Source organism: Jaculus jaculus, chromosome 7 (genome assembly GCF_020740685.1).
Source record: "Jaculus jaculus isolate mJacJac1 chromosome 7, mJacJac1.mat.Y.cur, whole genome shotgun sequence".
NCBI classification, from domain to species: Eukaryota; Metazoa; Chordata; class Mammalia; order Rodentia; family Dipodidae; genus Jaculus; species Jaculus jaculus.
The window spans coordinates 2,199,339-2,223,967 of NC_059108.1; the positions used below are offsets into that span (position 1 = coordinate 2,199,339).

Consider the following 24,629-nt stretch of genomic DNA (forward strand, 5'->3'; position numbering starts at 1 on the left):
ATCACCACCCTTTGTCAAACATGGTGCTTCCTACCTCCCAGAAAACGCCTGTTCCCCTAGTCAGTGCCTCCCATTCCATCTAAGGGGGCTACATTCTGACTTCTCCCCATGTACTGGTTTGCCCTTCCTTGAACATTGTGTTTTAGGAGCCCTCCCTAGTCTGTATCTATAAAGGAGCCTGTAATGCAAGGGGGTTAGGGAAGGATCCCAGGCTGAACAGCACACTTGACACTGGCCCTGGCTTAGTGTCCAGCAGAGGGGGCCAGGGCATCATTCCTTCTCTGTCACTTTTGGCGTAATAGCTGGTGGCCCACAAAGGCCTGAGTGTCCTGGCCTGCTCAGAATGGCTCTACTCTTCACCTCTAGTCAGATAGTCCCTATGAGGATGGCCGTGGGCATCCCTCCTTCCTGCCTGTACAGAGGGAGTCTTCTGAAACCAGCAAGCTCATCCTCTGCTCCCTGGAGACGGAAGTGACAAACACAGGAACTGACAGGTCAGTGCCTTTTGCTCCAGCAGGAGCCATAGTTGGAGAGAACACCCCTTCTCATAGACACACTCTCAACCAACTTTAAGAAAAAAATTAATATTTTTATTTGTTCATTTGCAAGAAGAAAGAGAATGAGGACTGGAGAGATGGCTTAGCAGTAGAGACATTTTCCTGCAAAGCCTAAGGACCCAGGTTCAATTCCCCGGGACCCACATAAGCCAGCTGCACATGGTGGCACATGCACCTGGAGTTTGTTAGCAGTGGCTAGAGGCTCTGGCACACCCATCCTCCTTCCCTCATTCCCCCATCTCTCTCTCTCTCTCTCTCTCCATATATATATGTTTCTCTCTCAAATAAATAAAAAATAAAGAATTTTTTAAAAGGAGAGAATGAATATGCCAGGGCCTCTTGCCGCTGCACATGATCTCCAAATGCATGTACCACTTGGTACATCAGGCTTTATGTGGTGTACTGGGGAGTTTAACCCAGGCTGGAAGGCTTTGCAAGCAAGTGCCTTTAACCACTAAGCCATATACCAAGCCCTCAAAGAATTTTCTGAAGCTGAGTGTGGTGGCACACGCCTTTACCCAGCACTTGAGAGGCAGAGGTAGGAGGATCATTGAGTTCAAGGCCTCCCTGAGACTACATAGTGAATTCCAGGTCAGCCTGGGCTAGAGTGAGACCCTACCTCAAAAATACACACACACACACACAAACTCTGTTTTCTAGTGGTCTGTGTGAATGTGCATGGGTGAGCCAAGGGTCTCTGGCTCAAAGCAAGGGACCTAGCTGAAGCCTTGGTTCTTGGTCCTAGATCAGATCAGATTCCTGTAGGAAAGAAGCATCATGAAGGCTGAGGTGGTGTCTCACTAGCAGCAAGGTGCAGGGCCTTGGGGCTCTGGGTGGGGTCCAGTTGTTAATTGCCAGGGTAACCCCACCCTGATGACATTACAGTACAGACTTCAAGAAGGAGAGAGAGGCAGCGCCTGGAGATCAGCAAGCTGACTCCTACCTCAGGGTGTCCTCCGTCAGCTCAAAGGATCAGAGCCCACCTGAGGGTGAGTTGAAGGCTCAAAGGCACCCTGTGATGGTCTGTGATAACCCATTCTGGGCACTGACGGTGGCTTGACCCAGTTCTTCCGAGGTTCACAATACCTCAGAAGACAAACATGGTCCCTGCCATTACCTGAGCACAGCAGCTGAGAGCCCAGCTCTGCCAACTCCTCATGCGGGACTTTGCTGGTCCAGAAACATGGACCACTCCACTCTGCAGATGGGAAAGGGAAGCCCAGGGCAGCTAAGCTATGTGCCTGTCCCAGGACCCCTGACTCCACTCTTTCCTGCAGACTCTGGGGACTCAGAGCCTGAGTTGGCGTGCAGCTTTACCACCATCCACTTCTCCGCTCCCATACCTGACCCAGAGCCTCGCCTCACCGTGTCAATGCCCCCTGAGCCAGGTAAGCCAGATGCAAGGGCAGCCCTGGGCCTGGATAAACCTTGACTCCCCCATCAATCCAGAGTCTGTTTTTCTCCCTGAAAGCTTGGGCTTTCTCTCAGCCTGGTGGCAACAGGGTGTGTGGCAGGCGAGTCCAGCTTTCTCCATAGTCAGCTGGCGTCTGCCGTGACTCATGGTGTTGACAAGTCTCTCTCTCCCCACCCTGCTTTCCATTGTCTCTCTCCAGGATACCCAGGGACAGCAGAAGAGCCATCTCAGCCTGAGGGGCCAGGCCTGGCCAATGGCTCACTGCCCCAGACCCCTGAGCAGGAGAAGTTCCTCCGCCACCACTTTGAGACACTCACTGATGCCCCTGCTGAAGGTGGAACCTGACTGAATCAGCCTGTGTGGTTGTCTGTCCTGTGCTGGACACAGCATGGGTGTCCCTGGAGCAGGGCCTTCCTGATAGAGCAGTGAAGTCCAGGGTGATGGCAGAGAACTCTGCTGCAAGACACTTGTCTCCCATTATGCATCAAGCATAGGCTACATTTATGAATGGAGCTTCCGGGGATCCAATGGTGCCTGCATTGAGGCCTGGTTGGCTGGGGATTGATTCTGAGCATCTGTCCTGTCTTCCCTAGAGCTCTTCCATGCGTCACTGGCAGACGTGACTGTCTCAGAGGGTGATAACTACTACTTCAATCCCCGCCTCAGTATCTCCACCCAGTTTCTCTCACGCCTCCAGAAGACATCCAGGTATACACTTGTAACCCCATTCTCCTCTCTTTCTACCTCAGGCCTCAGGTGGAGCTGCATGCCTCAGCCTAGGGTAGGCTGCTTGAGTGTCCCTGTCTCACCTGGCTTCTTCCCCCAGGTTCCCTCCCCGATTGCCCCTGCACCTTGTGAAGTCTTCAGAGGTCAAGCCCATAGGCCGAGGAGACAGCCAGCCCAGAGCAGAATCTCTGAGAGCAGGTACTGGCTACACCTCCCCAGATGGGACCAACGTGAGTATTGGGATCACCTCCCTCAGGGCATAGGGCTGTGGGCTAGGAGGTCTTATCCTCACCTCAGAGCTGTGTTTGCAGGTCTTCTCTGGACAGAAGGCTGAAGAGACCCCAGAGGCATGGTGCCCACCAAGTGAGTGTCCCTAGTCCCAGATGAACACACCTGAGTGTCCAACTGAACACTGGGAAGTTTCCATTCAGACCTTAAAGCCTTCCTAGGGTGGGGCTCTGTCCATCAGTTGTGGAATGGGCATGAGTGTGAGCCATTCCTAGACCAGAAGCTCCTTCAGAGCCCGCCCATCTCACAGGCCTGGTGTCCTTGTCCCTTCCTCAGTGCATCCCACACCTACATCTGGACCGACCCCAGGCCTGGCTCAGGACGTCTGTGCTCTTTCCACCTGTTCTTCCAAGGAGACCACTGCCAACTCTTGTGCCAAGATGTCACATAGCATCTCCCTCGGAGACAGTGAAAACCCTATGATAGCTGAGCTGGCCAGGTCCCTCCATAGGCCCCTGTCTATGGGAGAGCTGGCCTCCCTGGACCAGGAGCTCCAGGCCATCCCCACCACAGCAACCTCGAGTTGTGGCAGTGAGAGTCAAGAGCCTGCTCTGCCCTCCTGGGGCAATCATGAGGCTCGAGCCAGCCTAAGACTGACCCTGCCCAGTGTCTGTAATAGGCTCCTATCTCCACCCCCACTGGAGCCACCCACCACATATGTCTGGTCCCAGGAACCCATAGGTGCCCAGCCTGGTGTGGTGGTCACAACAGCCAGCTTTCCAGCCCCCAGCACTGTAGATGTGAACACCCTTAGGCTCCACAGTTCTGCCTTTCTCCCAAATAACCCAGCCCCAGAGCTCCTCACCCCTCCTTCCCACCCCAACAGCCCCCCACTTCCAGAAGCCAGGCCCAGGGTTCCTGGTAGCACTGCCTCCCTTCTGGAGCTCACCTCTGGTGAGTACCCACCCTTGGACAGAGACTGTGAGCCCAAGCCCATCCCTGGTGCTATTTGACTAAGTTAGGCACGTGATCTGACCAGCCATGATTTGTTTATATTTAGTGAGCATGTGTTGGGCTTTATTCTAGGCCCTGGGGCACATGGGACATGATGTTAAATTAAGCAAGAAGGTGGAGGGTTGGCATCTTAACTGAAGAAGATACCCAGATAAACCCAATAAAGAAACTGTCAGTCCTATCACCAAGTGATATGGGCTAGAGAGAGAGGGTGTGTATGTAGTCCAGCTGGACTTTCAGGGCAGTGATGAGAGGCTTCAGCAGAGATCCCAGGGGCAGGGAAGAGTAGTCAAGACAGAGCCCAACAATTACAATCAGCCCAGCCACCTGGCCTCTCTAGGCCAGCTACAAAGTCACATTGCCTTGGTCATTTGTTTCTTTCCACCCAGATGCACCCAGTGTGACCTGGGGCAGCCCTGGACACTGTGGGAAGTCTAGGCTGCCATCTGAGGTCCTGCCCCCAGCACGCCTTGATCTGGGCAATGTGGAGGCCATCTTGCACAGGCTGCAGACTGCCTTCCAAGAAGCCTGTGACCTTTACCACATGGTAAGCTAGTAAGCCTAGGGTGGTCCAGGGCAAAGGGGGCTGGAGGCTCTGTGTGACATGTGACAAGTTTGCCTTCCCTTGCAGCTGATCTCCAGCAGCCAGCTGAGCGCTGAGCAGCAGCAGGCACAGACTGAGCTGGCTTCTGTCTTCCACCGGATCTACAGCCAGCTGGAAGCCAGTAACTGGCTGGCTGGGACTGATGTGGCCCCAGCCCAGACAGTGCCCAGCCCAGGTCCCCCATCTCCACCCATACTGTGTCCCTTGGCCAACCCAGACTTGCAGGCTCTACTTGAACACTATTCAGAGCTACTCGTGCAGGCCGTGCGGAGGAAGGCACGGGGGGACTGAGAGCCTACAGCCCCTTTACCACGGCCATGCTGCTCTGGAGAAATAGGTTTTTAAACAAATAAATAAACTGATGGCTTGGCGCACTGGTCTGTGACCCATGTACAAAGCCCTTCCCAGGTGGAGTACAGGGAGGGCAGGGAGAGGACCATACTTGGGTAGACCAGCCTGAAGACTCATGTTTGCTTCCGTGTCATGCACTGTCCTGGGGTTGTGTCCACAAGAATATGGGACCAGCAATGATGACTGTAGGGCCTGGCCCTGCTGCATAACCCAACCCCACCCATTGAGCATTTGCAGGCAGCCATGCGTACTCATATGACCTATGGGGCCCAGCTATATCCCAGGGATGGGCTGGCTCTACCACCAACCCCCATGGGTGCCTGCAAACACGGGAACTGGTCACCATGTGCCTGACCTTCCAGGGCTATGTGCACCATCGCACTGCTGGCTCATGCCTCCAGCCAGGTCTACTCTGCATTTGGCAAGGTCCAGGCTGCTGCTTATCCCTGTGCTCCAGGGAAACGACAACATTGATCATCCTACAGCCAGCCCAGGCCACCAGCAGCTAGAGCCTGATATTCCTTCCCCAGCAGCAGGACTGGGTTCATTTTCCATTGCACAGAGTATCTACTAAGAAGGCCACTTGTGACCACAAACCCCTGAGCCAGGCAGGGGGCTAGTGTAGTGCCCCAGGACTGGTACCAGAGAGGAGTTCTTACCAACTCCAGGCACAAGGGGTCAGTACAAGAATCCAGAAGACCCAGTCCTATAGAGACGGCTGATCTGAATGGAGTCAGTGGACCCCATCTCCTGCCAGACACTCCATTATCCGAATCTTGCTGGAAGCCAGAGGACATAGGAACCTAATTAATGTAGCCTACCCAGATGGCCTCCAAGAGAAGGTGCATGTCAGAGGAGCCTGGGAGCAGCTAATGCCTGTGTTATGAGGACTTTTCCTGGGGAGACATGAACAAAGATCATGGTCACCAAATGACAAGCCCAAGAAACAAGTCCAAGTCCAGCATGATAAAGCAATGAGCTTATAGGAGCATGGCTAAGGGATTAGTTACAGGACTGAGTGACCACAGACAGTTGTACCACCAGAAAATTCCACAGTAGCATGGTTGATAACTTCCCCAAACTGCATCGACAGAGCCACCTTCAGTAAGCCTTCCACCTTCTGGATACTATAACATCTCCAGAGACCATACAGCTGGGAGGTGATGCAGGACAGAGTGCCTGGGGTCTCCAGAGAGGTCTAATGACCCTTACTATGTCCTCTCTCTTGTTTTTTGTTTTGGAGGTAAGGTCTCACTCTAGCCCAGGCTGACCTGGAATTCACTGTGTTTCAGGGTGGACTTGGACTCACAGCTATCCTCTTAACCCTGCCTCCTGAGTAGCTGGTATTAAAGGGGTGTGCTACCATGCCTGGCACGCTCTCCCTTTTCCCCCTCCACCACCTCCCCAACCCCCGGTAGGATTTGTGTATCCCAGGCTGCCCTTTAAGTGATTCTCCTATCTCATCTTCCTTGAACTGGGATTATAGGCATGTGCCACCTCACCCAGCCATTCCCCCAGTACTCTGGTAAAGACAGATGCACAAAGTGACATATACATCTGGAGTTCATTTGCATTGGCAGGAGGTCCTGGTATGCCCATTCTCTTACTTGCTCTCCTACTCTCTGCTCACAAATACATAAAATACTTTTAAAATATATTTGCAAACAGAATGGGCATCCCAGAACCTTGTGACACTGCAAATGGACTCCAGATGCAGGGGCCACTTTCTGCATCTGGCTTTTCATGGCTACTGGGAAATTGAACTCTGGTTTCTAGGCTTTGCAGGCAATTGCTTTAACCATTGAGCCATCTCTCCAAGCCCAATTAAATATATATATTTAAATGTGGTAAGTGAGCCAGGTGGCAAACACCTTTAATCCCAGCACTTGGGAAGCAGTGGTAGGAGGATCATCATGAGTTCAAGGCCACACTGAGCCCTGAAGAAACAAAGTGGCAAAGCTCCACATGTAGACACTCAGCACTGCCTCCTGTTGAGTCTACAAGGTTTGTTTGGGCTCATGGTTTTAGAGGCTCCACTGTTAGGGATCTGAGGTACATCATGGCCTCAGAAGCATGTGACACAGAAGGCTGCTTTCCTCAAAGTGACCAGCAAGTGGAAAGAGAAATTGGGGGAAAGTCCCTTCAAAGTCCTGAACCAGCTCCTCCGAACCACCTCCTATTGCGCCATCAAAGTATGAATCCATTAGCATGCTGCCTGACGCATAGGCAAAAACCAGGATTTGAAGGCCGGCCATGGTGGCGCATGCCTTTAATCCCAGCACCCAGGAGGCAGAGGGAGGATCACTGTGAGTTCAAGGTCAGCCTGGGCTACAGTGACAGCCTACCTCGAAAAGACCAACTCCAGCTCTGCAAAACAACAAACAAAAAACAGGATGTGAATCTAAACTGCTTTATTCTGAAAGGCAGTGGGTTAACATCCTAAAGATCTTTCTTTTGGGCTGGAGAGATGGCATGGCAGCTAAAGCACTTACTGGCCTGATTCAATTCCCTGGTACCCACATGAAGCCAGATGCACAAGGTGGCACATGTGTCTGGAGTTTGTTTTGCACTGCCTAGAGGCCTTGGCTCCCTCCCCTCCCCCGCCCCCTGGAGGTAGGGTCTCACGCTAGCCCAGGCTGACCTGGAATTCACTATGTAGTCTCAGGGTGGCCTAGAACTCACAGCAATCCTCCTACCTCTGCCTCCTCAGTGCTGGGATTAAAGAAAGGTGTGTGCCACCATACCCGGCCTGGTGTGCCCATTCTATCTGCCTCTTTCCCTTTCACAAATAAAATATATTTTAAAAGATCTTTTTTTTAATTAAAAAAATATATCTTTTAAGGAGCCAGGCGTTGTGGTGTACGCCTTTAACCCCAGCACTTGGGAGGCAGAGGTGTGAGGACCACTGTGAGTTCTAGGCCACCCTGAGACTACATAGTGAATTTCAGGTCTGCCTGAGTTAGTGTGAGACTCTACCTTGGAAAACAAAAAACAACAACAACATAAGATCTTTTAAAATTATTTTAAGTAACTTTATTTGAAAGGATGGGTATGCCAGGACCTTTAGCCATTGCAAACTCCAGACACATGCCATCTTGTGTTATCTAGCTTTATGTGGGTACTGGGGGATCAAACCTGGGTCCTTTGGCTTTGCCAGCAAACCCTTAATCGCTAAGCCATCTCACCAGCCCTTTCTTTTTGTTTTCAAGGCAGGATCTCATTCTGGCCCAGGCTGACCTGGAACTCACTCTGTAGCCTAGGCTGGCACTGAACTCATGGCGAGCCTCCTATCTCAGCCTCCCAAGTACTGAGATTAAAGGCATTCCTGGCCTAAAGATCTTTCTTGAATCTCATCTTTTACCAGCAACTGATACAGGCAGGGGAAACAAAGATAGTCAACCATGTCAGTTTAGTCTTATCGCCTGTGTGGCAGGGGAGGGTACACAAACAACTAGGTCAGCCTGCTGGCTGGGTGTCTAGATTGCAGGTTAATGCAGAACAGACCATCCATTACTAGTGCGCGTGCAGATTCCTTCTACAGAACGCTCTGATACAGACCATGCAGTTCCCCCACCACACTGGTCACAACGCTCAGCCCTCACGATCCCGGGAACTCTCAGTGATTGGATCTGCCAACAGGGAACCAACATGAGCCTTTGTGGGGACACTTCTTATCCAAACCATAATGCAAGGCATGTGAAGAGATGCTTCTCTCACCTGCAAGCCTTTGTACTGACTGCTCCCTCTGCCTGCACCCTTTCCCTTTCACCAGAGTCCTCGCCATGCTGGAACCCCTAACTGGATCTGAAGTCTTTGGGTTTTCAAAACCCCAAGTTTTGCCCGCCATTGGATCATCTTCTGTCCTTCGCAGTTGACTATCCTGGGCTGTCACTGCTGTTTCCCCCATGGCCTTAAGAGCTCATTTTCGGTGCTGAATTTAGGCTCCACTTATAGCAGGAGTTCAGGAAATTGTTGGGTAAATACATGAAATTACTGTAGGGTAAATGTTCAAAGGTTTTTAAATTTTTGTTTATTTGAGAGTGACAGAGAAAGTGGCAAATAGAGAGAATGGGTGTGCCAGGGTCTCCAGCCACTGCAAACGAACTCCAGACGTGTGCGCCCCCTTGTGCATCTGGCTAACGTGGGTCCTGGGGAATCGAGCCTCGAACCAGGGTCCTTGGGTTTCACAGGCAAGTGCTTAACTGCTAAGCCATCTCTCCAGCCCCCAAAGTTCTTTTTTAGTTAACATTAGGACAGAAGGAATGAGTTTGCCAGGGTCTCCTGCCATTGCAAACAAACTTCAGACATGTGAGCCACTTTGTGTATCTGCTTTTACTTGGGTACTGAGGAATAGAACCTGGTCATCAGGTTTTGCAAGTTTGTTTTTGTTTTTTGAGGTAGGGTTTCACTCTGGTTCAGGCTTAGGGTGGCCTTGAACTCACAGCGATCCTCCTACCTCTGCCTCTCGAGTGCTGGGATTAAAGGCGTGCACCACCACGCCCGGCTGTATTTTTAACCTGCTAAACCATCTCTCTATGCCTGCTCAATGTTCTTAACATCTAGTTCAAACACTGGGTAAGGATTGCTGAAGAGCAGAGCTTAGCTAGAGTGCTAAGAGCCAGGGAACTCCAGGATAGAGAAGTATCCCAGGCACTCACTGAGAACTATAAAACAACCAGTATTTTAATTAATTTATTTTTGTTTTGTTTTGTTTTGTTTTGGGAGTAGGGTTTCACTCTAGCCCAGGCTGACCTGGAATTCACTATGTGTAGACTCAGGGTGGCCTCAAATTCACGTGACTCTCTTACCTCTGCCTTCCTAGTGCTGGGATTAAAGGCATGTGCCACACCTGGCTCTTGGTTTTTTTGAAGCAGGGTCTCATTCTAGCCTAGATTGACCTGGAACTCACTTGGTAGCCCCAGACCTCAAACTCACAGCAAGTCTACCTCAGCCTCCCAAGTGTGCCACCACACCCAATTCAAACCAGAATTTTAATGCCTGGTAAATTGAACGGTGCCTTGTCATCTCTGAGTATTGGAGAACAAAGCAATCACAGCTGCCCCTTCCCTTGCTTCCTCAGACAGCTGCTGTGATTTGAATAACCATGTCGGTAGACCTGTGTCCAATGGACTGATTTGGCTGGCAAACAGGCCCTCGAGTCCTTCACCCTTCCAGGACTGGGGCCATGTGTCTTCCTTCTTGATCTCCTAGGAATAGCCTAAGGTACCCTCACTTTACTGGGTGTGTCAGTACTTGCTAGCCCCTGGAGGCTGAAGAGTTCCCTTGAGTCTGCTTAGGAAAGAGGCCATGAATGACAGGCCAGGGCAGCAGCACCTGGAGCCAGCTAAGCAGCTCCCTAGGCTAGTCCCAAAATTTGCATAAAGAGAAAGAGGCTCCTTCATGGCTCCCCCTCCCACCCCACCTAGGATAGTTGTCCTGCAGCTGAGGTCTGCCAGGCTGCAGCAGGTAGAGGCAGTGCTGTGTGAAGAGCTACCTCACCATCTCAGAGGTGATGCCTCGTGTCTTCCTGGTTAGGAGTCGGCGTCCACAGCCTCCCAATTGGGGCCACCTACCTGACCAGCTCCGGGGAGATGCCTACATCCCAGGTGGGCACCTCACTCACTGGGCCTGGAGGTGAAGGGCCAGGGATGTAAGGCATCACCCGTGTCTTCTCTTCCCAGACTGCAGCAGCCTGGCAAGGCCACCAGCACACCAGTCTCCTGGCCTCAGGGACTCATGGGCAGCGGTGAGTCTGCAGTGGGCTCCTGAGACAGTTGTTTCCACCTGCCTGGGGGAAGCTGGCTGCCCTATTCCTGGGTGTATTTGCACGTGTTCTCCACTAGCCATGCCACTCCTTTCCTACTAGCCAGTTAGTCGGGTCTGTTAAGCCCTATATCCCAGGGTGGGCAGCTATAAGACCCTGACCCAGGAATCTGTGTCCAGTGGGTAGAGAACAGGATTCCAGCCTGGCGTGGCAGCGCACACCTTTAACCCCAGCACTCAGGAGGCAGAGTTAGGAGGATGGATCGCCATGAATTTGAGGCCAGCCTGAGACTACATAACTAATTTCAGGTCAGCCTGAACTAGATGGAGCGAGACCCTATCTTGAAAAACAAAACAAAAACCCTAACAGGATTCCAAACCTACTATACAATTGGAAGATTATTTGTTATGACACTGGGCAAGGTGATAGGGGAGGGGGGAGGGGCAGAGGACCCTCTGAAGGGGTAGTTCACTTGTGTGCGCACTGGGAGGAGGAAGATAGCAGCCAGTATACAAACATGCTGGAGGGTATTCCAGTATTTGAGAACCAGGAACTGACCTAGGTGCTGCAAGGGACAAAATCCCTCTCCTATATAGAGCTTTTCCTTCTGGGGGCTAGAGGCAGACAGTAAAACTAAGGAAGTATGTATGAAGGAAAGTATATCATGAAGCTTGGTGTGGTGGCACATGCTTTTAATCCCAGCCCTCGGGCGACAGAGGTAGGAGGATCACCATGAGTTTGAGGCCACCCTGAGACTACATAGTGAATTCCAGGTCAGCCTAGGCTAGAGACCCTACCTCGAAAACCCAAAAAATAAAAAGTATGTTGGGAGGGGGGTGCTGGGGAGATGGCTGTGTATAAAGCACTTGCCACATGCAAGCATGAGCACATGAGGTCAAACACCAGAACCCACATAAAAAGCCGGATGCTGTAGCACAGGCACCTGTCGTGCCGGCACACCTACTGCGAGGAGGCAGACAGAACCACTGGAGAGCTCATGGCCACCTGCCCTGGATAATGCTGCTCCTCAAACAAGGTGGAAGGCGACAACTAGGACCAACACCTGAGGGGGCTGTCCTCTGACCTCCACATGCACACCATGGCATTCATGCACTTACTTTCGCCCCACACATAAACACACTGCATCACGCACCACACACATGCACAGCATGTTGGAAGAAGGGACTTGTTATGAAGGTAAGTGATGGAGGTTGGTCAGAGTTGGTCTTGGGCAAAGGCTGGCACTACTCAGACTCTTCTCATCCTCCTAGGATGAGCTAACTCTTGTATCCTTCTGACAGTCCTCGCAGGGAACCCTGGCCTCTGCTCCCAGGAGCCCTGGGACACTTGGCTGCCCACTCTGTCCCAAGGCCTTCCCGTTGCAGCGCATGCTAACTCGGCATCTCAAGTGCCACAACCCAGCACGCCGCCATGTGTGCCGCTGCTGTGGCAAGGGATTTCATGATGCCTTTGATCTCAAGCGCCATATGAGGACACACACGGGTGAGCAGCAGTAGGACAGAAGGACTTCTGGGCCCCAGATGGAGATGGGATGCAATGTTGGGAGGGGTTCCTGGGATATGGGTGTGTCACAGGTACCTGAGACATGCTTGTACCTCACTCCCCAGCAGGTGGGTATGAGCAGGCACCAAGGTAGTGGTTTACAAAGGGTAAAGATGGGTGCTGCTATACAATTCAGCATTCCAGATTCAGGACAGCTGAAGGAACTTTGGGAATTGCTAAAGGTCTCTTCCTCTTCCCAGGGGAAGGAACTTCCTGGTGAGGGAGGCGGAGATGTGGGGGTCTGGCTCACTTTGCATTGAGAGAAGCACGTGGTTGGTCATACACCCAAGAGTTCCATCCTCACAGGGATCCGCCCATTCCGCTGTGGAGCTTGTGGGAAAGCTTTTACACAGCGTTGCTCCCTCGAAGCCCACCTTGCTAAGGTGCATGGGCAGCCAGCCAGCTACGCCTACCGCGAGCGCCGAGAGAAGCTGCACGTGTGCGAGGACTGTGGCTTCACCAGCTCGAGGCCCGACACCTACGCGCAACACCGCACCCTGCACCGCACTACCTGAGTTGGTGGTCTGCATCCTACCCATGAGAAAAATAAACACAAGAAACAGTCATACAGAAAGGGTCTAGCATTTATTATTAGTGGAGAAAGGAGGGGGTCACTCAGTCCAGCGGTGGCCACAGTGTGGAGCAGTGCATACGTAGTACAGGCGCATGGCATCCTGGCAATAAGAATGCTCAATTAGCTGGGCATGGTGGTGCATGCCTTTAATCCCAGCACTTGTAAGGCGGAAGTAGGAGGATCACTGTGAGTATGAGGCCACCCTGAGACTACATAGTGAATTCCAGGGTTAGAGCGAGACCCTATCTCAGAAAAAAAAAAAACAAAAAAGAATGCTCAATTAGCGAGCTGGAGAGGTAGACAGCTCAGTGGTAAAAGGCACTTGCATGCAAAGCTTGATGACCCAGGTTCAATTCCCCAGATGCACAAAAAGTGGTGCCATGCATCTGGAGCTCATGTGCAGTGGCAAGAGGCCCTGGTGTGCCCATTCTCTCTGTCTCCCTGTTATGCTTACAAGTTAATAAAAATTTTAAAAAGAATGCTTAAGCCGGGAATGGTGGTACACGCCTTTAATCCCAGCACGCGGGAGGCCAAGGCAGAGGACTGTCCTGAGTTGAAGGGCACTGGAGACTACATAGTGAATTCCAGGTCAGCCCAGCCTAAAGAGCTAGGCATGGTGCGCACACCTTCAATCCCAGCAACTGGGAGACAAAGGTAGGAGGATCCCCATGAGTTTGAGGCCACCGTAAAACTACATAGTGAATTCCAGGTCAGCCTGGGCTAGAACGAGACCCTACCTTGAAAAAAAACAGAGACACACAGAGAGAAGGAAAATGATGCTCAATTAGAAAGGATATCCTCCACCAAGGGGAGAATAGTGTGGGACCTGCACAGTCTCTCTCTAAAAGAACAGTCAAGCCAATTTCCCCAATATTGACTCAAGAAAGCACAGATCAGGCGTGGTAGCACACACCTTTAATCCCAGAGGCAGAGGTAGGAGGATCACTGTGAGTTCGAGGCTATCCTGAGACTACAAAGCGAATTCCAGGTCAGCCTGGGATAGTGCAAGACCCTACCTCAGAAAACCAAACCAAACCAAACCAAAACAGGCTTGGATTGGGGAGATGGTTCAATGGTTAAGGCACTTGTATGAAAGTCCTAATGACTTGAGTTTGATTCCCCAGTACCCACGTAAAGCCAGATGCACAAAGTGGCACATGCATCTGGAGTTCATTTGCAGTGGCAGAGGCCCCGGTGCACCCATTCTATCTGCTTACAAAACAAAACAAAACACAGGCTTACTTTAAAATTGGCGCCCCATCCCCGGGGAAGGCCCAAGAAGCCCTCTGCCACTCACCTCGGCCCGGGCACTGTGTGACTGGAAGAACACTGCTTCCTTGTGGCCGCATCTGAGGGGATGGCTCCGTCACTCAAACCCTCCTCCGTCCCTCCCGGATTCCCGAGGGCCAGCCAACCACTTCCCTTGGGCCAGCTGCGCACTCACTTCTGGCACGGGTGATCCTCGGTCCGCGGTAACGTGGGGTCCTGGGACACGTCGGCGATGATCTGGGTCAGCTCGCTACGGGGATGAGGACATGGACACATGATTACGCTCGCTTCCGGCTCTCAACTCGGCCTTCGCGCCCCAAGCCCGGCCCCGCCACTCACTCTACTTCGTGCGTGATCTTGTTGACGTAGATGCAGCTGTTGTCGGCCTCCTGCTGGTAGTCACAGTTCCGGCACTGCGGGGCGAGGCGGTGACCACGCAATCCAAGGGACAGGGCACGGGCGGGCAAGGGATCCCCACGGGAAGCGTCACCTTGGGGACCCGGACACGAGGGTGACGAGCTGGAGTGCTCGTCACGTGGGGTCCCACGGAAGGGGGCGGCTGGGGACCCCGGGGCACCCCGACCCACTCACCGCGTACAGCAGGATGCGGTTCTCCTTGTCCTCCTTGGGGTAGAGCATATTGTTACTGTGGGGGGAGGTCAGAGTCAGCTCCGGAGCCCGTCCTGACTGCCCTTCCACGCCCGCAGCCGGGCCTCACCATTCCTGGCAGAACCTAATGCCCACAAAGCCAGGTTCGTAAGTCCCGTCTGGCTCCATGTCGACCGCACAGCCCGCGAAGCCTTCCGCGTCTGCGCGCCCGCGCTACAGGTCGCGCGATGGATCAGAACGCGTCGCAGCGACCAAAAGGGGCGGGGCTGCGCGCTGCACAGGTGCCCAGCGGGGTCCTTGAGCCGCGTTCCCGGGACGCTGCGGTTTAAGTGTTGGCTTGCCTCTGATATTTTGGGGGCGTGTTAGTTTACAGAACGGCGTACACTGCATAGGGGCCGAGGAGACGAAGCGCAACCTTGGCCTCCCGGCGCTAAGCGTAAATGGAGAGAGCCGTAGCTTTTTGTTTCCCAGCCTGAGGCTAGTGCACATGCGCAGAAGGAGGAACTCCTGCCAGTCTTTGCTCGGGCTTCATTGGCTCGCACCGCGCGCTGTGGAAGGCCTCTCGGGATTGGCTGGACCTCACCCGAGACCCTCTTCCTGGAGGTGGGGAGAGGAGGACAACGATTGGCCGGCCGCGCCGACAGGAGGCCGCGGATTGGCCAAACTCGGGAGCAGGGGCGGGGCTGGTATCCCAGAAGCAGCGGCGGCAGCTGCGGAGCCGGTGTGAGACGACTGAGCCGGACCCTGGTCCTGGACGGAGTGCGGCGGCGACATGGAGGTGACGGGGATATCGGCACCCGTGGTGTCTGTCTTCATCAGTAGCTCCCTCAGCACCTTCAGGTCCAAGAAGCGATACAGTCGCAGCCTCACCATCGCCGAGTTAAAGGTGTGGCCGCGGGGGCGGGGTCAGAGGGGGCGGGGAAAACGAGCGGGGCGGGGAAGGGGGACCGAACGCCGGAGAGGCTGAGAGCCAGAGGGCGGAGCTTTCGAGTGACTGCGGAGACCGAGGCTCTGGCTCGGTGGCGTGGGCCTCCACCCAGCCCAGCCCGGGACTCTAGCGAGTAGGGGCGGGGCCGAGGAAAAATCTGCTGCTCCAGAGGGGGCAGGGTCCTGAAGGAACCGGCCTGGGTGGGTCCTGAGTCTTGGGTCTTTTTGGAGTGGGATGGGGTGATGGTTGTTGATCCAAGGGGTAAGCCCCGGGGCACAGGGTGGGGCCACTTGTCAGCCTTTTTCTCTTCATCCCGCCTCCTCCCCACAGTGTAAACTGGAACTGATCGTGGGCACCCCTGCTTCCTGTATGGAATTGGAGCTGTATGGGGCTGACGACAAGTTATACACCAAGTTGGATCAGGAGGACGCACTGCTGGGCTCATATCCTGTAGATGACGATTGCCGCATTCATGTGAGGCCACTCTTCCTGGGACCTCCCCCCCCACCCCATTCATTTCCTTCATTGAATACCTCAGTGTTTTGCTTTGTGGTAACCAGTATATACGGCCCTCCCTCATGGAGCTCCCAGTTCAGCCTTGTGAGAAACAGACTCTTCAGTAGACAGTGACAGCCAGAGTGGTCTGGGCTGGAATGGAAAACGCCCAAGGGATTGGGGAGACATAGAAGAGGTTACTTGGGAGTGTCGGAAAAGGCTTCCCAGAGAAATGGACATTACATGGATGGGAAGAGTATTCAGGGGTCTAGAGAATGAGGTGAACCATGATGAGCAATGAGGCTGAGCAGGTAGAGAGAAGTCAGACTACAGGGGTCCTCTGAGGGCATCAGCACACATCATCCTTTCTGCCCTTAGTCCCCTATCCCTACCCATCCCACTCAGTTTGTAACCAACCACATGGTTGCTTAGACATTCCATGCGAGCTCCACCTCAGTACTTCTGCAAGCACTGTGTTGCATTCCCACCTGATTGGTTGTCTTTATACCCACGTGGCTGACCCCTTCCTTTACTTAAGTGTCACATTTTGGGGCTGGAGAGATGACTTAGTGGTTAAAGGCGCTTGCTTGTAAGCCTGCTAGTCCGGATTCACTGCCCCAGTACCCACGTAATGCCAGATGCCCAAAGTGTTACATGTGTCTGGAGTTTGTGTGTAGTGGCAAGAGCACTCTCATAAATAATTTTTTTTTAAAACAGCATCACCTTCCAGCAGGAGAGAGGATGTTGCATTTCTGTAATCCCAGCACTTGGGAAGTAGAAGCAGGAGGATCATGGGTTTGAGATCAGCCTGGGATATATAGTGGCATCTTGTTTCAGAAACAAATAAATAGTAGCATACTTGTCTAGCATGTACAAGAACTTGAGTTCAATTGCCAGAAAGGCTAAAAACAAACAAACAAACAAAAAAGTCAGCCGGGCATGATGGTGCAAGCCTTTAATCACAGCACTGGGGAGGCAGAGGTGGGAGGTCACCATGTGTTTGAGACCACCCTGACACTACGAATTCCAGGTCAGCCCAGGCAGGAGTGAGACCTTACATGGGGGGGGGGGGGTCGTCATATTCCAGAAGATGCTTTTACTAGCCTCAGTAAATTTTTTTGGTTGGTTTGTTTTTGAAATAGGATGTCATACTTCTGACCCTCTTGCCTCTACCTCCCAAGTGCTGGAATCGACCTCATCCCTTTCTCCTTGTTTTGGTGTATTTTAGGTTTTTTTTCCTCTTAACTCTTTCCATGATCTGGCATATCACACTCGGGGTTATTCTGGTTGGTCTGGTTTATTGTGTGTCTACCTGATTGGAGTCCCAAGAGGGCGGACATTTCCCTCAGCTTAGTTCACTGCTGTGTCACCAGCCTCTGGAACGGTGCCTGGCACAGACAGGATGCACACTGACTCAGTGAATCATTGTCAAGTGATGAGTTGAATTGACAAGATAACGGGAAAAATGATAGCATTATTGTTTTGTAGAAGAAATAACTTAGCTGCAGAATGCAATTCTTTTTCTTTTTAAAAAATTTTTTTTTGTTTTATTTTTATCTGTTTATTTGAGAGCGAAAGACAGAAAAAGAGGCAGATAGAGAGAGAATGGGAGTTGAGCCTCAAACCAGGGTCCTCTTTCTCTGTCAAATAAATTAATTAAAATTTTAAAAAAGGTTTGGAGGGATGGTTTAGCAGTTAAGGCGTTTGCCAGTAAAGCCAAAGGACCTAGGTTCAATTCCCCAGGACCCACATTAGCCAGATGCACAAGGGGGTGCACACATCTGGAGTTCGTTTGCAGTGGCTGGAAGCCCTGGCACGCCCATTCTCTCTCTTCCTCTCTCTGTCAAACAAACAAATAAATAAAAAAAAGTTTAAGTCTTCAGTATTAAAAAAGGGGGGGCTGGAGAAATGGCTTAGTGGTTAAGTGCTTGCCTGTGAAGCCTAAGGACCCTGGTTCGAGGCTCGATTCCCCAGGACCCATGTTAGCCAGATGCACAAGGGGGCACACAGGGTCCTTAGGGGAAAAACAGGCCAGTGTAGGCTTTGGAGTCTACCTGGTGTAGGGAACAGAGTATGTCTCAGGGTTTGCAGATTCCTTCTAGCTGCAGACTGTGGCACAGTATCAGGGACGAGAGATTTGAGAGGAGGCCACTGAGCATCTAGGGGAATGGGTGGAGGTTGGGCCAGGGTGACAACAGAGCGAGGAGAGTTTCGATCCTGGATATATTTTATATATGTAACAGACAGGGTTTCTGATAGATTAGAGGTGGGTGTGAGGGACAGAGGGCTCCAAGACAATCCACAGGTGTTTCTGACTACACTACTGGACTAACCTCACGAAACAGAAATGGCCCTGATCTCTCTTCTTTCCTGCTTTATTTATTTATTTATTTATTATTGTTGGTTTTTCGAGGTATGGTCTCACTCTAGCTCAGGCTGACCTGGAATTCACTATGTAGTCTCAGGGTGGCCTTGAACTCATGGTGATCCTCCTCCCTCTGCCTCCCAAGTGCTAGGATTAAAGGCATGTGCCTTTATTTATTAAAGATATGGGCACGCCAGGGCCTCTAGCCACTGCAAATGAACTCCAGGTGCATGTGCCACCATGTACATCTGGCTTATGTGGGACCTGGAAAATTTGTTGTTTTGGGATTTTTTTGCAGTGTTGGGAATTAAAGCCATGGTCACACACATGCTGGGCAACCTTTCTACTACCAAGCTATAGTCTCAGCCCTCACCTAATCTTTAGAGCCCTGGGGACACCTGGAGGAGCCCTGTAAGCAGAGCGTGGATTCTGCCCTCAGCATGGGGACAGATGCTCCAGGGTTTGGTGATTGGGACCAGGCTAGGAGTGTCTTGGGGCCCAGAGAAGAAAGGTGTGCTGCCCAGAGGGCTGTGAGCAAGGCCTGAGCTCTGCTACCTGGGTTCAATGATGTCGAGGACATTTGAGAGCAGATGCAACCTACAGAAGCTTGGGTAGGGGTGGGAAAGGGGAGGTGGCCTGTATCCCTTCCGATGGGTTCAGGAGAGAAGACTAGCATAAGGAGAGGATGTAGAAATGTGGGCTGGGTGTGATAGCACACGCCCTTAATCCCAGCACTTGGAAGGCAGAGGTAGGAGGATCGCCAGGAGTTCAAGGCCACCCTGAGACTACATAGTGAATTCCAGGTCAGCCTGGGATAAAGTGAGACCCTACCTCAAAAAACTGAAAAGAAAGAAAAAAGAGAAAAGAAAAATGTGGTTTCTTTTGAGCTGGAGAGGTGGCTTGGTAGTTAAGGTACTTGCATGTCAAGCCTGAGGACTGAGGTTTGGTTCCCCAGTACCAACATAAGCCAGATGTACATGTTGGCGCATGCATCTGAGTTCGTTTGCAGTGGCTCTCCTAAATAAATACATTTTAAAAAAAGGAAGAGGAGAAGGAGCTGGGTGTGGTGGTGCACGCCTTTAATTCCAGCACTTGGGGGCAGAGTAGAAGGATTCTTGTGAGCTCAAAGCCATCCTGAGACTACATAGTGAATTCCAGGTCAGCCTGGGCTAGAACAAGACACCACCTTGAAAAACCAAAAAAGAAAGAAGGAAGAGATGTGGCTTCTTCCAAAGGGAGTAAACATGAGTCTCCAGGATGTGCTAGTATGTAACTGTGTCCTAGTCTCCGTGGGTAGACCCATGGTCCCCACTGACCTCTCTGCTTCACCTCAGGTCATTGACCACAGCGGCACCCGGCTTGGGGAGTACGAGGATGTGTCCAAGGTGGAGAAATTCGAGCTTTCAAAAGAAGCCTATGACCAGAAGCAAAGTATGAGACACATGGGATGGGGGAGGGGGTCATGTGGGGTTCAGAGGGTATGTGGGACAAGATGAACAAGGCTCTGGCAAGGAGGTTGGTAGTGTGGGCAGTGGGGCAGTCCTGGAGGATGGAGCTGGGAGGTGGGGTTGGTGTTAAGGACAGATGGGATATAGGAAAGGAGTTGAGGCAGACAGGGCAGGGAGTAAGATTGGCAGCTGGAGCTGGACAGGGGCTTGATGGGGGTGGTGATTGGGTTGAGGCAGTCATCAGAATACATGGAGGTGTGGAGCAGCGCAGCTGTGCATGGGCAGTGTGGACTGCACAGTCAGTTGGCACCTGCAGATGGGTCAGATGGGTATGGAAGATGAGGGCATTTCAGGGGCCAGGTGAAGGCAAATGTGAGTGAGGCGAGAGGTCTGAGAAGACGTGGCCATGCAAAGGATTAGAGGTAGTTTCTGGATTGAATTGTAGGGAGATGAGAGTTCATGGAAGAAGCCAGTGCTCTGGTGGGAGGCGTGAGGGTCTTGGGTGTTAGATAGCTCTTCGATATCCTGCATTGAAAAATCCTCCTAGAATACCTGCCCCATGAGGTCAGAGATATGGCCTGAAGGTCAGGTTTGACCTCATTCCCACCTTGCCCACAGACACACTTCGCTCCTTCTTGAAGCGCAGCAAGATAGGCCCATACAATGAACAGCAGCGGGAACAGCAAGAGGTGGAGGCTGCCCAGCGCCTGGCAGAAGAGAAGGCCCAAGCCAGTGCCATCTCCGTGGGCAGCCGCTGTGAGGTGCACCCTCAGGGGCAGACCCCTCGCCGGGGTACTGTCATGTATGTAGGTATGTGGCTGTATTAGTTAGCTTTTCGTCACGTGTTTCACAGAACTGCTCAGGGGAGAACAAAATTATTGTGGCCCATGGGTCTCTGAGTGTGCAGTCTGCAGTCTTTCTCCTTCAGGTAGAAATTTACGGGGGAGGTGGCAGGGATTCTCCCCCTCACAGCAGAGAAAGGAAGGGACCAGGACAAAGAAACCCCCAGATTCTCCAGCTAGGTCCAACTTTGTAAAGTTTCCAGAACTTTTCACAAAAGCTCCATGAGCTGGACACCAAGCCCAACATCAGAGCCTTTTGGACACTTCATATCCAAACCATAACAGTGACCCAAGAGATAGCTGAGACCTCATGCTTTGCCATGGGCAGAGATGTGCATAGGGCAGGGTGGCAGTCTGCAGGCACCTGCGGGCAGTACCTCTCAGGACCTGGGCCCGGCCCTCAGAAGTGGGCATGGGCCACAGCTGGCTGTGAAGCCCAGACTGCTGTTTGGTGGGGGTTGGGAAAAGCAGGCATAATTGGTGTACCCTACAACTCATTTAACCTGGACCGATCAGTAGTGGTGTGCACACAGAACTGTGCCCATCACCTCCATCTGTTTTAGAACGTGTTTATCATCCATCCTCTTAACAATCAGCATCCACTCCACATTTCTGAAGCCCCATCTCCCTCAGCCCTACATAACTAACGTATGTTCTGTAGCTCTAGATTTGCCTGTGAGACAGGGTCTCCTGTACCCTACACTGACTTTGAGCTTGTAAGTAGTCAAGGGTGACCTTCAACTCTGATCCTCCTACCTCTCTCCCCAAATGCTGGGGTCCCAGGCGTGTGCTACCATACCCAGCTTTTTTTGTGGGTGTGGGGGGATGGAGGATGGAAAAGGGATTTTTTTGAGACAGTATCTTGCCATATATTCCAGGTTGGCCTCAAATTCACAGCTGTCTCCTGCCTCAGCTTCCCAGACTGCTGGGATTGTAGGTTATCAGCCACCATGTCCAGTTTGAATGTTTTCTGTAAGTGGAATCATACCATTTGGTCTTGTGTAACAGACTGCATTCATATGACACACTATCTTCAAGGGCTGTCTGTATTATGGGTGAATCAGCACTGTCTTATTGTTGAATTAGACTTTATTACATAAGTAGACCACATTTGCTTGTCCATTTATTAGTTAATGGACTTTTTTGTTTGTTTTGTTTTTCTAGGTAGGGTTTCACTCTAGCCTAGGCTAACCTGGAGTTCACGCTGTAGTCTCAGGCAGGCCTCAAACTCATGGCAATCCTCCTATCTCTGCCTCCTAAGTGCTGGGATTAAAAGCATGTACCACTACTCCTGGCTTGAATTTTTTTTTTTCCTGATATAGGGTCTTACTCTAGCTCAGGCTGACCTGGAATTCACTATGTGGTCTCAGGGTGACCTCCAGCTCACAGTGATCTTCCTACCTCTGCCTCCCAAGTGCTGGGATTAAAGATGTGCACCCCCACATCCCACCTGACTTTTTTTTTTTTTTTTTGAAGTAGGGTCTTACTGTAGCCCAGGCTGACCTTGAACTCACAGTTCATCCTACCTCTGCCTCCCAAGTGCTGGAATTAAAGACATGTTCTACCATACCCAGCAGTTAATGACTTTTCAATCATTTCTACTTTGACATTGAGGGAAACTGAGGCCTCTCCGACACTTTCTTAAAAAAAATATTTTTTATTTATTAGAGATAAGGGGGTGGGAGGGAGAGAATAGGCACACCAGGGCCTCTAACCACTGCAGACAAACTGCAGACACATGCACCACCATGTGCATCTGGTTTACATGATTTCTAGGGAATCGAACCTGGATCCTTTGGCTTTGTAGGCAAGTGCCGTAACTGCTAAGCCATTTATCCAGCCCTCTTCCACACTTTTTGTTGTTGTTATTGTTTTGAGGCAGGATCTCACTCTTATCTAGCCCAGGCAGACCTGGAACTCACTTTGTAGCCCAGGCTGGCCTCAAATTCACGGAGAGCCTCCTAGACCAGACGCATTGATGTGGAAGCTTGTCTCCATGGTGGTGTAGCAGTGCCTTTCCTTGGGCTTTTGCCAAGGCCTCTGGCTGGCGGTATGGATTGACAGTGGCAGGGTGGGAGGAGGGAGGCCACGGAGAGTCTGTCGTCTTGGTCTGGGGAAGAGGTGGAAGTGGGCCTGGGTGGAAGCAGCAGAGGCAGCAAGGAGTAGGATTTTCCAGTGCGAATGTTTTGCTCCACAGGCATGACTGGGAGTGGACTCTGCCCACAGGTCTCACTGAGCTTTCTCTCCTGGGCAGGACTCACAGATTTCAAGCCTGGCTACTGGATTGGTATTCGCTATGATGAGCCACTAGGAAAAAATGATGGCAGGTAACAAGTATTTCCACCGAGTGAGTGAGTGTGTGTGTGTGTGTGCGCGCACAAGCACGTGAGCACAGACATGCATTTGTATGTATGTGGAAGTCCACGTGTACAGCTGGTTGAGCCTACACACTCACATAGAGTGGGAGCCACTGCTACCTCTGACAAGTGCCTTCCCATCATGCCCTGCAGTGTGAATGGGAGACGATACTTCGAATGCCAGGCCAAGTACGGTGCCTTTGTCAAGCCATCAGCTGTGACCGTGGGGGATTTCCCAGAGGAAGACTATGGCTTGGATGAGATGTGACACCGAAGGACAGGCTTCTTCCTGCTCCAGCCTGACTCAGCCATTCATTGCTCCTCCCGTGGGTGTGCCTCTGACCCTCTTCTCTGACCCCATTTTAATTTTATTCATCACTTACCTACCATGACTTCTGGAATTCATACATTAAATCTAAATCATCAGAAAGCTGAAAAGTATGTGGAGGACTGATTTCAGGAGGAGCAGGGCAGTGCGAGAGTGGAGGTGACATGAGGCCTGGGCAAAGAGGGGCAGCAGTTTGTTTGGGGATTGTTTTTGTCCTTTGCTGTTTAATACACTGTTCTGCGGCTATAACGAAAGAGACCCAAAATAATACTGGCTTAAAGAAGATGAAAGCTTCATTCTTTTCCACATAAAATTGCACAAGTGCCAGGCGTGGTGGTGCATGCCTTTAATCCCAGCACTCGGGAGGCAAAGGCAGGAGGATTGCTGTGAGTTCAAGGCCACCTGAGACTACATAGTGAATTCCAGGTCAGCCTGAGCTGCAGTGAGACCCTGCCCTGAAAAACTAAAAAGCAAAAAAAATATTAAAAAAATAAAGTCGCACATGTTCCCAATGAGCCAGTATAATCACTTCCGTGTCGTTAGCTGGTTTCCATCTCTTGTGCTCTCTTATTTTGTTTTGTTTTGTTTTTTCTAGGTAGCGTCTCACTTTAGCCCAGGCTGACTTGGAATTGACTATGTACTCTCAGGGTAGTCTTGAACTCTCGGCAGTCCTGCCACTGCCTCCTAAGTGCTAGGATTAAAGGCATGTGACACCACACCCAGCTTTTTTGTCTCCTTTTGATTCTAGTCTCATATGTCTCAACCACCAGGAAAAAGAGAAAGGGAGGTGATATTATTTGCCTGTAAGGAAGAGGTACAGAGCCATCCATGGTAGCTCATTCCTGGAATACCAGCACTCAGAAAGCTGAGGCAGGAGAATCATTGTGCATTTGAGGCCAGACTGGGCCATAATGACAAGACAGCCTGGGTTAGAGTGTCTTTCAGAAAAAAGATATAACTCAACACTTAACTCCTAGCTAGCTCTACAGAGGCTACTGAGATAGTTTAGTCCCTGTTCTGGGCAGCTGTGTACTTAGCCAAATATCAGAAGTTCCTGTACTATGGGCATGGTGGTTCACACCTTTAATCCCAGATTGCAGTAAAAGGATTACTATGAGTTCAAGGACCTCCTGGGCCACAGAGTGAATTCCTGGCCAGCCTGGAAAACAGTAGAACCCTATCTTCTGTCTATC

General features: G+C 51.5%; 4 protein-coding genes across 7 annotated transcripts in view; 3 read left to right on the plus strand and 1 right to left on the minus strand.

Annotated features, from left to right (window-relative positions):
- Wdr62 (WD repeat domain 62) overlaps nt 1-4,919 on the plus strand; it is a 47,652-nt gene extending 42,733 nt beyond the window's left edge. For both annotated transcript variants that reach the window (XM_045154726.1, XM_045154727.1), the window contains 10 exons: nt 367-494; nt 1,443-1,546; nt 1,835-1,945; nt 2,171-2,305; nt 2,565-2,679; nt 2,798-2,927; nt 3,009-3,060; nt 3,262-3,879; nt 4,329-4,486; nt 4,571-4,919. In XM_045154726.1, coding sequence (XP_045010661.1) covers nt 367-494; nt 1,443-1,546; nt 1,835-1,945; nt 2,171-2,305; nt 2,565-2,679; nt 2,798-2,927; nt 3,009-3,060; nt 3,262-3,879; nt 4,329-4,486; nt 4,571-4,834 — 1,815 coding nt within the window. In that variant the 3' untranslated portion in view covers nt 4,835-4,919. The remainder of the gene's footprint in view (nt 1-366; nt 495-1,442; nt 1,547-1,834; nt 1,946-2,170; nt 2,306-2,564; nt 2,680-2,797; nt 2,928-3,008; nt 3,061-3,261; nt 3,880-4,328; nt 4,487-4,570) is intronic.
- A 5,487-nt stretch (nt 4,920-10,406) lies between these two features.
- On the plus strand, nt 10,407-12,736 carry Ovol3 (ovo like zinc finger 3). The gene is made up of 4 exons (XM_012949115.1): nt 10,407-10,500; nt 10,576-10,640; nt 11,960-12,161; nt 12,528-12,736. Exons 1-4 carry the CDS (start codon nt 10,407-10,409, stop codon nt 12,734-12,736), a joined length of 570 nt encoding a protein of 189 aa, XP_012804569.1.
- Nucleotides 12,737-12,787: 51 nt separating this feature from the next.
- Nucleotides 12,788-15,162, minus strand: Polr2i (RNA polymerase II subunit I). The gene is made up of 6 exons (XM_004659942.2): nt 14,783-15,162; nt 14,656-14,710; nt 14,404-14,477; nt 14,240-14,314; nt 14,093-14,144; nt 12,788-12,895 (listed from the first exon to the last, which is right to left on the minus strand). The coding sequence occupies exons 1-6, from the start codon at nt 14,839-14,841 to the stop codon at nt 12,833-12,835; spliced, it is 378 nt and encodes a 125-aa protein (XP_004659999.1). The 5' UTR covers nt 14,842-15,162; the 3' UTR covers nt 12,788-12,832.
- A 7-nt stretch (nt 15,163-15,169) lies between these two features.
- Nucleotides 15,170-23,546, plus strand: Tbcb (tubulin folding cofactor B). 3 transcript variants are annotated; one of them, XM_045154832.1, is made up of 6 exons: nt 15,170-15,559; nt 15,932-16,075; nt 19,796-19,892; nt 20,528-20,719; nt 22,949-23,078; nt 23,262-23,546. In XM_045154832.1, exons 1-6 carry the CDS (start codon nt 15,446-15,448, stop codon nt 23,374-23,376), a joined length of 792 nt encoding a protein of 263 aa, XP_045010767.1. In that variant the 5' UTR covers nt 15,170-15,445; the 3' UTR covers nt 23,377-23,546. The 3 variants fall into 3 exon arrangements, with proteins under 3 accessions (XP_045010767.1, XP_004660000.1, XP_045010768.1); XM_004659943.2 differs by having other exon boundaries at nt 15,338-15,559; nt 23,006-23,078; XM_045154833.1 differs by lacking the exon at nt 15,170-15,559 and adding an exon at nt 15,659-15,801.
- The last annotated feature ends 1,083 nt before the right edge of the window (nt 23,547-24,629 follow it).

Excerpts from the sequence above, each read along its gene's own strand:
- Tbcb (XM_045154832.1), top strand. The coding sequence starts at position 15,446 with ATGGAGGTGACGGGGATATCGGCACCCGTGGTGTCTGTCTTCATCAGT. Across the intron at positions 15,560-15,931 it reads TCACCATCGCCGAGTTAAAG|TGTAAACTGGAACTGATCGT; the intron begins GTGTGGCCGCGG and ends TCCTCCCCACAG. Across the intron at positions 20,720-22,948 it reads GGGTACTGTCATGTATGTAG|GCATGACTGGGAGTGGACTC; the intron begins GTATGTGGCTGT and ends TTTGCTCCACAG.
- Polr2i (XM_004659942.2), bottom strand. The coding sequence starts at position 14,841 with ATGGAGCCAGACGGGACTTACGAACCTGGCTTTGTGGGCATTAGGTTC. Across the intron at positions 14,478-14,655 it reads ACCGCATCCTGCTGTACGCG|TGCCGGAACTGTGACTACCA; the intron begins GTGAGTGGGTCG and ends CTCGCCCCGCAG. Across the intron at positions 14,145-14,239 it reads GAGGATCACCCGTGCCAGAA|ATGCGGCCACAAGGAAGCAG; the intron begins GTGAGTGCGCAG and ends CCATCCCCTCAG.
- Ovol3 (XM_012949115.1), top strand. The coding sequence starts at position 10,407 with ATGCCTCGTGTCTTCCTGGTTAGGAGTCGGCGTCCACAGCCTCCCAAT. Across the intron at positions 10,641-11,959 it reads TCAGGGACTCATGGGCAGCG|TCCTCGCAGGGAACCCTGGC; the intron begins GTGAGTCTGCAG and ends TCCTTCTGACAG. Across the intron at positions 12,162-12,527 it reads CCATATGAGGACACACACGG|GGATCCGCCCATTCCGCTGT; the intron begins GTGAGCAGCAGT and ends CCATCCTCACAG.